This window comes from Vitis vinifera, chromosome 17, assembly GCF_030704535.1.
Source record: "Vitis vinifera cultivar Pinot Noir 40024 chromosome 17, ASM3070453v1".
NCBI lineage: Eukaryota > Viridiplantae > Streptophyta > Magnoliopsida > Vitales > Vitaceae > Vitis > Vitis vinifera.
Window position 1 is genome coordinate 10,483,004 of NC_081821.1, and position 14,974 is coordinate 10,497,977.

Here is a 14,974-nt window from a genome sequence, read left to right on the forward strand (position 1 = left end):
TAGGGAAGTTTGAAGTAAAATATGATCAAGGTATCTTTCTAAGCTATTCTATTTCTAGTAAAGCCTATAGGATGTATAATCAAAATTCATAGATTATTCAGGAATCCTAAAATGTGGTTATAAATAACACTGTGTATGATAAGGATATAGTAGAAAGTCAAATTTTAACCTAGGAATCAATTGGGGATAACCTTAAAGATATGGAGATAAAAAATAAAAAAAAAAGATAACCCTAACGATATGATTGAAAGAGACATTGGCCCCAATAAGGATGAATCTATTCTTCAAGAAGACACATCTAAAGAAGCGAGGAATAGGTATAAATCTAAAGTACTCAAGAACCACCCTATCTCAAATGTTATAGGTAACATGAATGAATATGTGGTTACTAGGAGACAATCAAGACTAAATGAGATGGGTTTTATATGCTATACTTCCCAATTAGAGCTAAGGAATGTGGATGAAGCTTTAGGAGATGAGTCTTGGACTACCGCACTCTAGGAATAGTTAAACCAATTCATTAGGAATGATGTGTGGTACTTAGTCCCTAGGCTTAAAGATAAGCATGTCATAGGTACAAAATGGATTTTAAAAAATAAACAAGATGTAAACAGGGTTGTTGTTAGGAACAAAACAAGATTAGTTGCCCAAGGATACTCACAGATAGAAAGGATTGATAGTGAAGAGACATTTGCACCAGTAGCTAGATTAGAATCAATTAGGATGTTTTTAGCAATAGCATGCTCCTTAAGGATAAAACTTTACCAAATTGATGTCAATAATGTTTTTCTTAATGAGATTTTGAGTGAAGAGGTTTATGTTGAGCAATCTAATGGTTTCAAGGATTCAAAATTCCTTAATCATGTCTATAGGTTAAAGAAAACCCTTTATAGATTCAAGAAAGCTCCTAGAGCTTGGTATAAGAGGTTCATTACCTATTTTTTGGAGAAAAGATTGAGAGATGAGGAATTGATAAAACCTTATTTATTTATAAGTCCAAGGGTGAATTGTTGGTGGCTTAGATTTATGTTGATGATATAGTTTTTAGAGCCACCTCTAGTGACTTTACCCTTAGTTTTGCTGAGAAAATGAAGACTGAATTCAAAATGAGCATAGTCGGTGAATTAACTTTCTTCCTAGGATTTCATATTAGACAACTAAAAGATGGAATCTTTTTTTCTCAATCTAAATATGCTAGGGAGTTAGTTAAGAAATTTGGTTTAGAATCCTCCAAACACTCTAGGACACCTATGAGCACTACCACTAAGCTACATCTAGAAAGGATATTGAGCACAAGAATTATAAAAGTATGATAGGAAGCTTACTATACCTCACAGAGAGTCGTCTTGACATATATTTTAGTTGTGCTAGGTACCAAGCAAACCTCAAAGAGTCATACTTAACCTTTGCTAAAAGAATTATAAATTATATAAATGAGACTCTTGATTGTGGTTTGTGGTATCCCTATGATTCTTCTCTTGTGATTGTTGGTTATTTCGATGTTGATTGGGTCGAAAATGTCGAGGATAGAAAAAACATATTTGGTGTTTTTTTTATTATTATTGGTGATTGTCTTGTGGCTTGGTTTAGTATGAAACAAAATTTTGTATCTTTATCTACTGTCGAAGCTAAACATATTGTTGTTGGAAGTTGTTGTACACAACTCTTGTGGATGAAGCAAATGTTAAAGACTATGGAATTGAGCAAAACCTTGAACATACATTGTGACAACTCTAGTTCTGTAACTACCTCAAAGAATCCTATTCTTCATTCTTGTACTAAACTCATTGAAATTCGTCATCATTTCATTAAGGATGAAAATGTTGTTTCTCTAGAATTTGTCCCCATTAAACATCAATTGAAAGATATTCTTACCAAACCCTTAGATTTTCTTCGATTTAAGTTCCTTAGGAAATTGTTGGGCATATGTCGAATCAACTAATTATCTAAAGTAAGAGGCCTAATAGGTTTTGAGCTTCTTTGTATCTTTATTTACCTTCTTTTGGTTTGCTTTGGGCATATGATTTTTGTTTATTTACTTGAAATATTAGCATGATTTTTAATATCTCAAGTTTGTGAACTAGAGAAATATACTTTGTCTACAAGAGTTAATGTGGTTTGATTCTTATATACTTGTTAATCATTATTGACGTATATGATTCCTGATAATTAAATATCTTTGTATAGTGGAATTTCAACCTTAGTTACATCTTGTGCTTGATCAAGAAGGTACTACTTAAGCTTAATTCATAAAGTATACTTTGCTCTCTATGGAAAGATCCTTTGTCATGCTTAAATCTTATTATTTACATGTTTTGTTAGACTAAGATCATTATATTTGTTTCTCGAAGTGAGTCAGTGACAAAATCTTGAATAATTGGTTAAACATAACTCTCACACTCTTTCCAAGATTCATGCTCTTAATTGTAAGCTACACTTACAACGTTTGGAAACACCCCAAAGTGGATTCAAAAGTAACCATGATAAAAAAATAAAATGAAAAACCAAAAGAGTTCATGGTGTGGTGTACAATGCCTCCACTTTCAAAAGAAAAAGAAAAATAAAATAAAAAAGAAAAGAAAAATACAAAAAGAAAAAGAAATATATGATATCAAATTAAGGAGAAGTCAAGTTATGTTGTATGTAGATCAATGTGGTCGTGCTAAACAGAATTCCAACGATATTATAACAAACTGACTGGATGTGTACTTTAATTTGACCAAAGTCATGACTGGATTTTTTCTAAGTGATCAATTTTGAAATATAGAACTAAACAGTAAGTCGTATTCCCTTAAATATCAATACTTATGTTTCTATGTTGACTTTTTATACATTGATGGTTATGCATTGGGTTTCAAAACTGAAATTATGATTAACTCTGAATTTTGAACTTGACAACTCATTCTTGATGGATTGAAGTATACTTTATAGGAATTTAATTGGGTACATTATTGATTGATCTAATGCTGAGAGTTTAAAGACACTATGACTCTACCTTAAGGTGTTTACCATATCTTTACTTCAATTCATATGAATTTCTATTAATTTCAATGTTATATTTTTTTTTTCTTAATGCTTAGCTCTCAAACATTATTACCAACACTTGAGCATTGTTATTAGTGCTCAAGTACTCTTTCTAGCACATCATGCGCTCATTCCAGCACACCATGCGCTCAAGCGTTATAAGTTGTTTCCAATACCACTTAGAGCGATTAGACCACTTGAGCGCTCTAAGACATATCCAACGTTGTTTCTAGCATTTGTGATCCTTGAGTGCTAAATTTCATCTAGCGCTCCTGTAGACTATTTAAAGCCACCTCATTTTCCTTTTAGAACATTTCACTTTTCCAAACAAGAGCTCTGGGTTTCCACTTCTATGTCATTTGAGGTCAATTCACTTAGTTTTTTTGCATTTTCATTCATATCGTATTGTTTTAGACTTCATTTTTAGTATTCCTAATATTTTAGTTTTCTTTTAGATTTTTATCTATTATTCTTGATTTTCCGTGTGCTTTCATATTCCATTGCTTATAGTATGGCTAGTTGTAGACATCTGCAAGAGGTAACCCCTCTTGGGTCACTTGAGCCCATTCAAGGCATCACACTATAGGGTTCTTTTGACCTAGTAGATTTTCCAGTAAAATGCTTCCACTGTCAAGAAGCACAAGATTGTTTCTATATCTCTTTTCATGATAAGCGAGTTGAGATTGAGTATCTGGTTGATCTTAGAGCTTTTTAGGACGCTCATCTCCCTACTATCATTAGAAAGCAAGGGTGGAAGACGTTATTCTCTCTTCAGGGGACTTACTATGCTCATCTTGTTCGCATGTTCTATGCAAACATGCATTCCATTGTCATCAGATTCACCTTTTAGGTGACTATGTATGACTAGTCGTTTCTTGTCTTTTTTTATTCCATTAGGCATGCACTTGGCATGTTTAGGTTAGAGGCTCGTGTTTTGTCTCTCTCTAAAGGTACAAGCTCTCACAAAAGAGGAGCTTGATGTCATTCCAACCTCTCTTTACAATGCTTATTGCCCTTTTCCATCATATATTTCAATTGTTGGCTTTTCCAAGCCAACATAGCTACTTACTACTTTTTCCACTTACTTCTTCTAGCCTTCTACTCATAGTACCCGAATTCATCAATCGTTTTCTTGGTTTATTCATGCCATACTCTCTGGCTAGTAGTTTGATATTAGCTAGGTGATTCTGAATGCAAAGACTCTTCTTCACAATCCATCTTATAAAAGAGGCAACCTTCCCTTCGTCTTCTTTATGCCACGTATTTTTGGAGGATGAGGGATTTGAGATAGACCTAGCATTGGTAGTCCAGGCTATCCATGCCTTCTTAGATGGGAACTCTTAGATCAAGCATTACAACCATGTTTATAAACCCATAACACTCCTAGCTTACTATGGTCCTCAGGATGCGGCACAACAAGTAGCTCTAAAGGCTTTAGCTAAGGAAGATGAGTTCTGAGCTATGGAGTAAGGCATAGTTCATGAGGCAAATTTTCCCGAGCCTACTCTGAGGATGTGCTTCAATTGAGGTCATGCGAGTTCTTCTTAAGCTACACACAAGGCATCTTCTTCCGTTGACTCTACTTCTCGAGAGACATTAGATTTTATGGCCCATCTTCATTAGATGATGGACTCATAGGACATTCAAATTTGTGAGATTCGAGGTTAGCTTGACTACATCATATCCTGGATCCACTCTCTAAGCTCCTTGAGTTTTGTACCTCTTTCAAATGCTTAGATATTTATTTTTTATGTTTTATTTATATTATTAATCTGGATTTGTTTTTTTACTACATATCTTATGTATTCAGAATCATATTTTTGCTATGTATAAGATGCTCTTATTTTCTCTCTCTTGTGTGCTTTCCAGTTTATATATTTCATATGCTTTGCCATTTTTGTGACAAAAAATGGGAGATCATTGACCATATTTGACTCGCCTAAATAGGAGGAGCTTAGGCATAGGAAGAGCATAAGCATAGTACTTTTGAGAACTAATTGAGCATAAGAATTAATTGGAAAATGATAATTAAGAAACTTCCTTGACAAAAAAAAAAGTAAATATTATTTCAGGGGAGTTAATATTATTTTTAAATGATTTCATTTATTAGTTTGTTCATTTAATTTTTAAGGGAAATTAATTAAAATATTAGAGAAAATTAAACTTTTTCTTGCAAGACATTAGAGAGAGTGTTATGGGTTTATAAACATGGTTGTAGTGCTAGAGATATCTAACACGGATGCTTCCTACAAGACATTTTCTTTTGAATCTTCTATCTTTCTAGAACAATTCTGAGTGACAAAAGTTTTTTCCCATAGTTTTCACTACATATATCATGTTTGATGATAAACCTCTAAGCATTGTTATTGACCTATTGTGTCTTATCAAGTTTCTATTATGTTTGGTTGATTTGCATACATTTATATTTCTCTTGAGCTTAGCTTTGTACCTTTGTGTCACTATAGGGATTTTTTTTCACCATTCATGCTTTCATAATGCATCAAACAAAATCTTCTAATGTCCAATTTTGTTCATTTGATCATATATTATCCTACACAATGTTTTACTTTTGGTATAGTTTTTTTATGTGTGTAGGTTATAGGATTGGAAGATACGTACTACAAGATGATGCAAAGTATTCTCTTAGTTTATTTTTAATTGAACATTAATATGTGTTTTGTAAACTTCATTTTGAGAGTTCGGGTGGGTTTGTGTAACGATGTTTTGTCATGAAAATGATAAAGAGAGAGATTGTTAAGACATTGAGTCTTGTTTGTATATTGACAATTTTGTTCCTTTTAATGTTTGGTCATATAAGTGTTTTTATATAGTGACTTACTCTCTATTGAAGATCATGAGTTGTTATTTGTCCAACCAAGAAGTCATAGGTATGTTTAAAAAGGTTTGGCATGTGGCAAGTTAGGCTTTGTTAAGGTATAGAGAGAATTGGTAATTGTTTTGAAATTAAAATTAATTTTTTAAAAGTTTTTGAAAAAGAAGGAAAAATCAAGTGGAGAGTAGCGCTCAAGCGTCTCACACCACTCGAGCACCCGAAGCGCTTAAGCCACCTTAGTAGGTTCAAGCTATCATGAATTTTCAAGATATTTTTTCACCCAAATCTGATTTAAAAGTCTTCTAAAACCAAACCTCTTCGAGATTTATTCTTATAAATACCTCATTATAACTCCTTGAGGATAAGAGATCGTGTAGGGATCATTAGGAGATCACATGTTCTTTAGAAAGGGTTTCTTAGAGAGAAAGCCTAACATGACACACCATTCCTAATATCTCATTTAAGGATTTGATCTTTGAATCTTGGGTTGAAAACCTTTAACCCTTCAGTAAGGTTAAAGTGTATTCATTGGAGCAATTAGAGGTTGTTATGTCATGGATGTGGATCAAGTTGTAGGTACTGAAGAGTAAGTTTTTGAGTAAAGTGGTCAAGTAAATATGTGTAACTTGATCTCAAATAGTGGATTTAGATTAGCTATCTTAGACCTCGTGGTTTTTTATCTTCACAATTAATATAAGGGTTTTCCACATAAAAATCTCAATGCCTCATTATTTATATCCTTTGATTATTTTGTTTGAATTTCTTATCATCATTTGAGTTGATAATTCCTAACAACTTACAGGGTTAAAATTGGGCATAATATTTAATCTTTATATTGTAATTTTTTTTAATACACCCATTTACCCCTCATTTAAGTGTTACCCTACTAAACTTCAAGGCTTTTTTAGTTACTCTAGACACAAGACTAGGAACAAATCTTTCTTCACTACCTTTGAGGATTTCAGTGGTGGTAATGTTAGTTTTGGTGATGGAAGTATAGCTCAAGTGAGGCACAAGGGTACTGTGACTATTTCTGGATGGCTTAAACTAAATAATGTTCTCTTTGGTGGTGGGATTAAGGCTAACTTTTTAAGTATTAACCAAACTTGTGATAGTAATCACAATGTTAAAATTCTCTTAACACATATGTGAAGCTTGTATAAGGATGGAGAATTAATTTACATTGGGCATAGGATTGTGGATGATTGTTATACAATTAATCTTAGTCCCAACACTTTCTTGTGTGTAGTAGAGTTAAGCTTGACACCGTAAAACTTTAGCAAAAGAGGTTAAGACACATTAACTATGAAGATCTTGTCAAAATTATGAACAACAATCTAGTTAGAAGGATCCCTAAGTTAAGTGCACCTAGCACCACTATTTGTGGTGATTACATGAAAGGGAAGCTAGTGAAAGGGCCACCTAAAAATATTGAGGTATAAATACCTCTACATTTTTAGATATTTTCCACATAGATCTTCTGGATCTTCTGCAAACAAAAAGTAAGAGTGGTATGAAGTACATTCTAGTGATTGTTAATGACTTCTCAAGGTTCACCTTTTTTTGCCTTTTAAAGAAAGAAGTCTAAAACATTAAAACACTTGAAAGCCATATTCATTAAAATTCAAATAGAAAAAGGTCTAGTCATTGCGAAGATTGAATACTATGCGGAGAAAGTTTGATAATGTGGATATTGACCATTTTTATGATTTTGAATCCTTAAAACTCCTTAACAAAATAAAGTGGCAAAAAGAAGAAATCATGTACTTCAAGAAATGGCTTGAGTAATGTTTCATGCTCATGATACCCTTAGGCCATGAGTATTTCCTATTTCACTACTAGTAAGTTTTCCTTAGGTCAAGAACTAAACGAACTACTTATGAATTATAGTATGAGAAAAAGCTTAATGTTAAATATTTTAAGGTCTTTGGTAGTAGTTGGTATGTCAATTTTTTGTTTAATTACTTATGTCTTTTAAATGAATCAATAAAAATATTTTGAAAAGTTAAATCATATTTGTCTTTAAAATCTTTTATTCTCAAACTAAAAATGATTTATGAAAACAAATAAAAAAAAAACATAAAAAGCTAGCATGGCAACTAGGTTATCTCTACAAGAAATACAAAATGTCTTAGGTGGCATTTTTTTTTTTTGGCTTTTTGCCAAAAACAATTTGCTTTCAGAATTTAGGTTGTTTGTTTTTTTAATTTTTGATGACTTACTACTGAATTTTTAAAATTTTTGACTAAATAAAAAAAGCTAAAATATTTGGCTTTTTCTATTTAGAAAAAGCCAATTTTTTAAACCTTTTACCAAATGCGATTGAACCCGAACCCGACGCCCAAACCTACCCACCCATCCCTTGTAGCTCTTTGCAACCCCGATCCTCAACCCTCACCTCATCCCCAAAGCAATAATTTCTTCATTCTCCTCCTCCATCGCTCTCCTTCCGAGACTACACAGTTGGAAAGAAGCTCTTCTTTCATTCAGCATCGTTGATCTGATCGAAGGTAACTGACCCAAATTTATTTTAGGTTTTAGGATTTCAATAGAGCATTCGAGTTTCATTTTCCAGTACTTCTCTCTCTAAAACTCTCATTTTCAATAGAGCATTCTGGTTCACGTGTTGTAGGTCCGTTTATTTTTTAAGGAAGAAACACTTTGTTTGGTGATATCTTATTATTTAGAGCCTATTTGATATGGTTGTTGTCTCATTGTTAATTTGGGTTTGTTTGATTGTTGTGATTTTTGTGGTTTGTTGGGTTATTTTTTAAGGAAGAAAAATTTTGGGTTTAATCTTATTGATTTCATATTATAGTTTGTTGGGTAGAGCATTTGCACTCAAACCGTTTGTTAGAATGCCCATGAGAGTTCTTAAATCACGTGGAATACCCCCTCCAAATGATTGAACGCCATTGAAAGTTGTTGAAGAGATGAAAGGTTTCCCTGAATGTTGGGGGGTTTATAGGATTTTTTGAGTCTTCTTTGTAAGGTTGCAGGGGTTTGGATCATCCAAAAATGGCTCCTACACTTGCCTACTGCATTGGACTTGTGCATCATCCTGTCCTGATGTGAAATAGTTTAGAAGGATCAGCCCATCTCGAGCAGCATGAGCTTTTCTCTATAGTGCATTTATGATTTTGTCTTTCTCCATCATTTTTTAATCTCTTAAACAAGGCTTACATAGTCACCCTTGTAACCTATTCAATTAGAATCCATCTCTAGAGGCAATTTTGACTGCTAAATGTGAGGGTCATTCTCTATAGGAATCATCATCTCCTTTTCATAAGGAGAAGTTATATATATTTCACATGGACAAGGATTTAGATGCAAGGTACACGGCAGCCATAACAATATCCCATTTCTCCCTCAGTTTAAATAGAGGCTCATGCTCTTTTGCCTTTCTCACTACGTCCTCAGGTGCAAGTTTACTTAGACCAGCAGTGTCATCAATGGGTCCGGGTGCAATCCCATTCACTCTTATATCATAATCTGTTCCCCACTCCAATGCCAAGCTCCTAGTTATGCTATCAACAACTGCCTGGTAAAAAGAGAGGATTTAAAGAAATCCAGCAAAGCTTAAGCACAAATTCTAAACATGGTAGCTCATAATCGTAACAAACCTTGGTTGCAGAAACATGGATTTGATACCAAGTTGCTGTGTAATGCAGGGTTGCACTGATGTTTATGATTATTCCGCCAGTAGATGGGCTCTTCCCTGGTCCCCCTTTCTTCAGATACTTAAGTGCTTCATGGCACATTGTGAATGTCCCAACAAAGTCTATATCGATCACTGCAGAGATTGATCGATCATTAACAAACAGAGCCAATTCTAATACTCCAAGAGTCGTTACCAGATGAAAAACATGTGGGTAAAATAAAATGCATGTTAAACTGTCGTAATGCAATCTTGAAACTTCAATCTCCCAGTCTATGTTAAACTGAATTTTATCCTTCATTCTATTATGGTTTAACAAGTTGAACAATTATGGTTTTGCCATCTTTCCCAAAATGAATATTGACATAATCAATCTCCCGTTTGCTATAGGGAATCTTGAGAAATGTTAGAATCATAACTGATAACTACACTACATTTATTTTCAAAAGATTGTTCACATCACATGAAAGAGTAAAACAGATTGGCTTTTTATATTTTATTGGTACCAAGGAAAACAACAAAACAAACCCATATGAGATTCGCTCAAGTATCTACTTCCTTCTGTGCCTTACCTCACGAAACAAGGATGTTGCATACTCCACAAATCTTCTATGCATCTGAACCACCTCCATGTTTTTGCCTTTGTCTGTGCCTCCTCTCTACACTCTACACACACAACTCTACCTTGTTAGCTATGACCCAATAAAGCTTTGAAATTTTGAGAGTGTAGATCTTGTGGAATTATTACATAATCAAATGATATAAATGCTCAGAAACTTGAAAGGGATATGATGAATTTAATGTGCAGTAGCAAAATCCAAAGTTTTCTTACTTTTGGGTACAGTCAACTATGAATACAGAGTAGACCCTTTTCTCACCTCTTTGTATTTGTGTTCTCCTTTCCTACAGAATCACAGAATCACAGCCCCCACCATTTGCTCTCCCTTTCCACCATTTATGAGCCGCTACCTCCCTTAAAAGCACTCCTTCACTTTCTCCCATTTTACATATAATCCTTTTTAATATTGTTAGAAAAAATTATTTTCTTTTTCTATTTAGACATACCAAACCAACTGAAGTTTCCATTTAACTGCTGACAAGTTAGGAATTTTTGCATATAATATAGTATTTAATACAACAGGGCACATTGAGAATTAATATTATTTTTCTTTTTCTTTCTTTTCTTTCTCCATCCATTGGTGGCCATGAAACAATTGATTGTTGATTTGGGTTTTGGTTGAAATAGGCACATGGGGTTGACGTACAAATGACTTCAGACTATGCAATCCTTAAACATTTTTACAGATAAATTTTAGTTGTAGTTGATGTTAATTTGAAGCCATTTTTACATTTTAATCCTAGTGAATTAAGAAATAAGAGCCAATGAGATATAATCAATGAAATGTAAATAGAGTTTAGGCTCAAATTCACATAAGAAGGTTACACTAAGTATAAAGCAAGCCATACTCAAACTTTACATTCATGAAGATTTTTATTTTATTTTATTTTATTGTCTTTAATTGAAAATTGAAAATTAATCATTAATGTTGGTTGGTTTTTTGTACAGTAATGAGTTAAAATGTTGAGATTAGTAGGGCAAATTGGACTGAACCCATCCAAAGAAAGCACTTTATTGATCTTTGTCTTCAAGAGGCAAACAAAGGCTTTAGATCAGGTGGAGGTTTAAAGTCTAGTGCTTGGCCTCGAATTGCTGAAGAGTTGGAGAAGTTACTTGGAAAACGTTATACTTCAAAACAACTTAAGAATGGGTGGGATTACATGAAAAGACAATATCTCATTTGGAGTAAAATGATGACTATGACAGGACATGGTTACAACTCTGTAACCAAAACTTTTGATTGGCCAGCTGAAAAATGGGAAGAATATCTACAGGTAGTTTTTTTTATGGATTTGAGTGAATTTTAAAAATAATTGTCTTATATATATGTATATATGACTAATTTGTTGTTTATCTTGTAAAATAAAAATATCCAGAAGCTAAACAATTCCGTTTTAAACCATTAGCAAATGTGGAAGAATTAGAGGCATTGTTTGGAGGAGTGTTAGCTACTGGGTCTAAAAATTGGAGCTCTGGGGGAGTGATAGCTTCTGGGGCTGAGGAATCATCAACACATTCTACATCTATGCCTAGCGAAACTTCAATTAGTTTAGAAGAAGATGAGGATTTGCCAAGAAATACTAATGATGAAGCAGAAGGTTCTAAGAAAAAACAGAAGAAAGGAAAGAAAGAGCAAACTCAAGAAGAAATGAATAGAATAGTGAATGTGTTGGAGAATTTTGAAGGACCCTCAGTCAAAGAATGCATGAAGATTTTGAAGAGGCTTTTGACTTATGAGGATCCATTATACTATGTAGCAATTAATGCATTTTGCAAGAAGAAAGAGTACAGAGAGGTGTGGATGGAGATGGAAAGTGACGAAGAGCGAATGGGATGGATTCAAAGCTTGCGAAAATAACTTTTTAAATATTTGTTTTAGATTTGTGGAATGCATAGGGTATACGACTTATATGATGATTTTAATTTGGTACATTTGGTTTGTTTGTTTTGGATATTTGATACATTTAAACTTTTCCAATTATAAGACTTTCTCTCTACATTTTATGGATATTTGTTTTGGATATTTATTACTCATACATTGTTATAACTATTTGATTATATTATTATGTTTTTATTTCATAACTATTGTTTTTTTTATAATAGATATTCTTATGGAAAATCCTTCACATCACTCAAATAGTTCAAGTTCATCATCATCAAGTGAAGATGAAGATACAAAGTTAGAAGTGACAAGAGTTTTAAAAAAAAAGATCGGTTGTGTTGTTGCTCAAATTATTAAGTGACTCATCCATTAATAAGGAACGAGTCTCTACTTCATCATTTACAGGTTCACTTTTCATTCAAGAGCTTTTAAATGGTTCATCTAGCATATGTTATGAACTAATGTGGATGGAAAAATATGGATTTATTTCTCTATGTCACATGTTTCGTGAAAAAGGATGGCTTGTTGACAGTAAACATTTGAATGTTGAAGAGAAAATGGCCATGTTTCTTATGACTATTAGTCATAATCTTCGGAATCGATTGATTAAGGATAGATTCCAACACTCAAGTCAAACAATTCATAAATACTTCCATGAGGTTTTAGTGGCCATGGTGAATTTCTCAAAAGAGATGATTACTCCTCCATCATTCAATGATAGTTCAAACGGTATCTCCAATCATCAGCTAAGACAAATTTTTAAGGTACATTATTTTTTATTTCTAATTATTCATATCATATTTGTATTATTCTCATATAAAAATAATTATTTATATTTTAAAGAATTATTACCATGTAGGATGTTGTTGGTGCAATTGATGGAACTCTTATCCATGCATGTATTCCTACTAATCAACAAGTACCTTATCGAGGTCGTGGGAAAGGAGAATGTTTTCAAAATGTCATGGCAGTTTGTGATTTTGACATGATATTTAGGTTTTTTGTTGTTGGATGGGAAGGAACAACTCATGATTCAAGGGTCTTGACAGAAACTATCCGTAACCCGCAACATAATTTTCCAATGCCCCCATCAGGTAAATATTTTATTTTCATTTTATTTAATATAATTTGTATTTATTCATTATAATAATCAACTCAATCCTTTTTTTTTTCAAAAAAATATTATTTGGTAGATGCAGCATACACACACACTTAAGGTTTTATGGCACCATATCGTAATGTGCACTATTGGTTGAGTGATTTTCGTAGTGGTGGTAAAGTTGTAGGAAAAGAGGAGATATTCAACCAATGTCATGCAAGATTAAGAAATGTCATTGAACGTGCTTTTGGTGTTGTTAAGGCGCGTTTCCCAATATTGAAGAGAATGGCACCTTATTCGTTTACTACTCAAACAAAAATTGCCATGACATGCTTCTCCATTCACAATTTTCTTCGACAAATCTCAGTTGCGGATAGATTATTTTCTAAATATGACAATGAAGTGGAATTGGAAAGTGACAATGCAAATCAAAATCAAAACTCAAATACAAACAGTTTTTTTGCAGCATCTGATCAAGAATTCATGCAACGGTTCCGAGACCAAATCGCAAATGAATTCTTTCAAGTGTTTAGTTAACTTGTCATTTTTAGCTTTTTACCATTGTAAGAAATGCAGTGTTTAGATATTAGCATAAAATGTGATGTCTTCGGATATTTGAAAATATGTATTTGAATTGTTATGTTTTTTCTTTAATTTGATTTAGGTTTTATCAATCCATTATTTTTCATATTATTAAGTTTAAATATTTTATTTTAATTATATAAAAAATAGTATATTAATTATTTTTTGTAAGAATGATAATGATAAATTATTTATTATAACAATTTTATTATTTTGAACTTTTTAGAAATAAGTTAAATTATATTTTTTTAATACATTAAAATATTAAGATATTGGTTTTTAGTATATAAAAAAACAAACAGCTTAATACTTAATAGAAATAAAATATTAAAAAACAAACAACTTAATACTTAATACTATTAAGCATTATTTAGTATTAAGCCAAAAATAAGTTCTATTTAGAATTAAGCCAAAAAAACAAACACCACCTTAATATATCTCCATTAATTGATTTTATCTTAGGTCAATGTCACTCTAATATGATATATCTCAATTTTTGAATTAAAAGTGATGGTTTTCGTTTAGTAACTAAGCACAACAATTGTTACAAAATAAAGAACAAGTATTTAATGAGTTATATTTCGAAAAACAACAATTAAATAAATCCAAATAAGATAGGGTAGGATTGTCTACTAAAACCGACTTAATTACACCTCCTATATTCATATTTGCATTCAATTTTGCTTAGATTCATTCTTAGATTTCTAATGAACTTAAATGTATGATCACAACAAAGTATGTGTAAATAATCTAGTGGTTCCCTAAGTGTAGGGCTACAATTGTAGCTTTAGAAACTCAACGAGTCAATGTTAAACCTCAAGGAAGTGATCTTGGAATGTAGGAAAAATGTATAAATTAAAAAAGTGAAAGATGGATTTGGTGGAAAACTCGTTCTTAAAATCTTACTTTGAGCAAGAAGGTTGTTGAAAAGTTGTTATAGGAAAAACAAAATTAGTTAAAATCTCTTAACTAAATATAATTAACTTTTGAGGAGAAAAAAGATCCTTTAAGTTGCACTTCTCACCATGGAATAACCTTTGCTACTATTATCTTAACCAAGACACCTAAATGTTCCATTTGTTAGAAAAAATTCAATAAAGGCATTTAAATTGATTTTAGAGGTATTAACCTGTCAATTGGATTCCCAAACATGACATTCAATTCTTCCCAAAATATTATTGATTTGATAAATTGTAATTTTAAGGGTTGGAATAAGGTTGTTCCAAGTCAATATGTCCTTCCCATTAAGTGCTTGGAAAATACCCTATAGAGCCCTT

The 14,974-nt window shown here is 32.3% G+C and overlaps 1 protein-coding gene across 1 annotated transcript; it reads right to left on the reverse strand.

The window, feature by feature from the left end:
• Positions 1-9,164: 9,164 nt before the first annotated feature.
• Positions 9,165-9,618, reverse strand: LOC100248476 (peroxisomal 2,4-dienoyl-CoA reductase [(3E)-enoyl-CoA-producing]). The gene is made up of 2 exons (XM_010665536.1): positions 9,481-9,618; positions 9,165-9,398 (listed from the first exon to the last, which is right to left on the reverse strand). Exons 1-2 carry the CDS (start codon positions 9,616-9,618, stop codon positions 9,165-9,167), a joined length of 372 nt encoding a protein of 123 aa, XP_010663838.1.
• Positions 9,619-14,974: the final 5,356 nt, after the last annotated feature.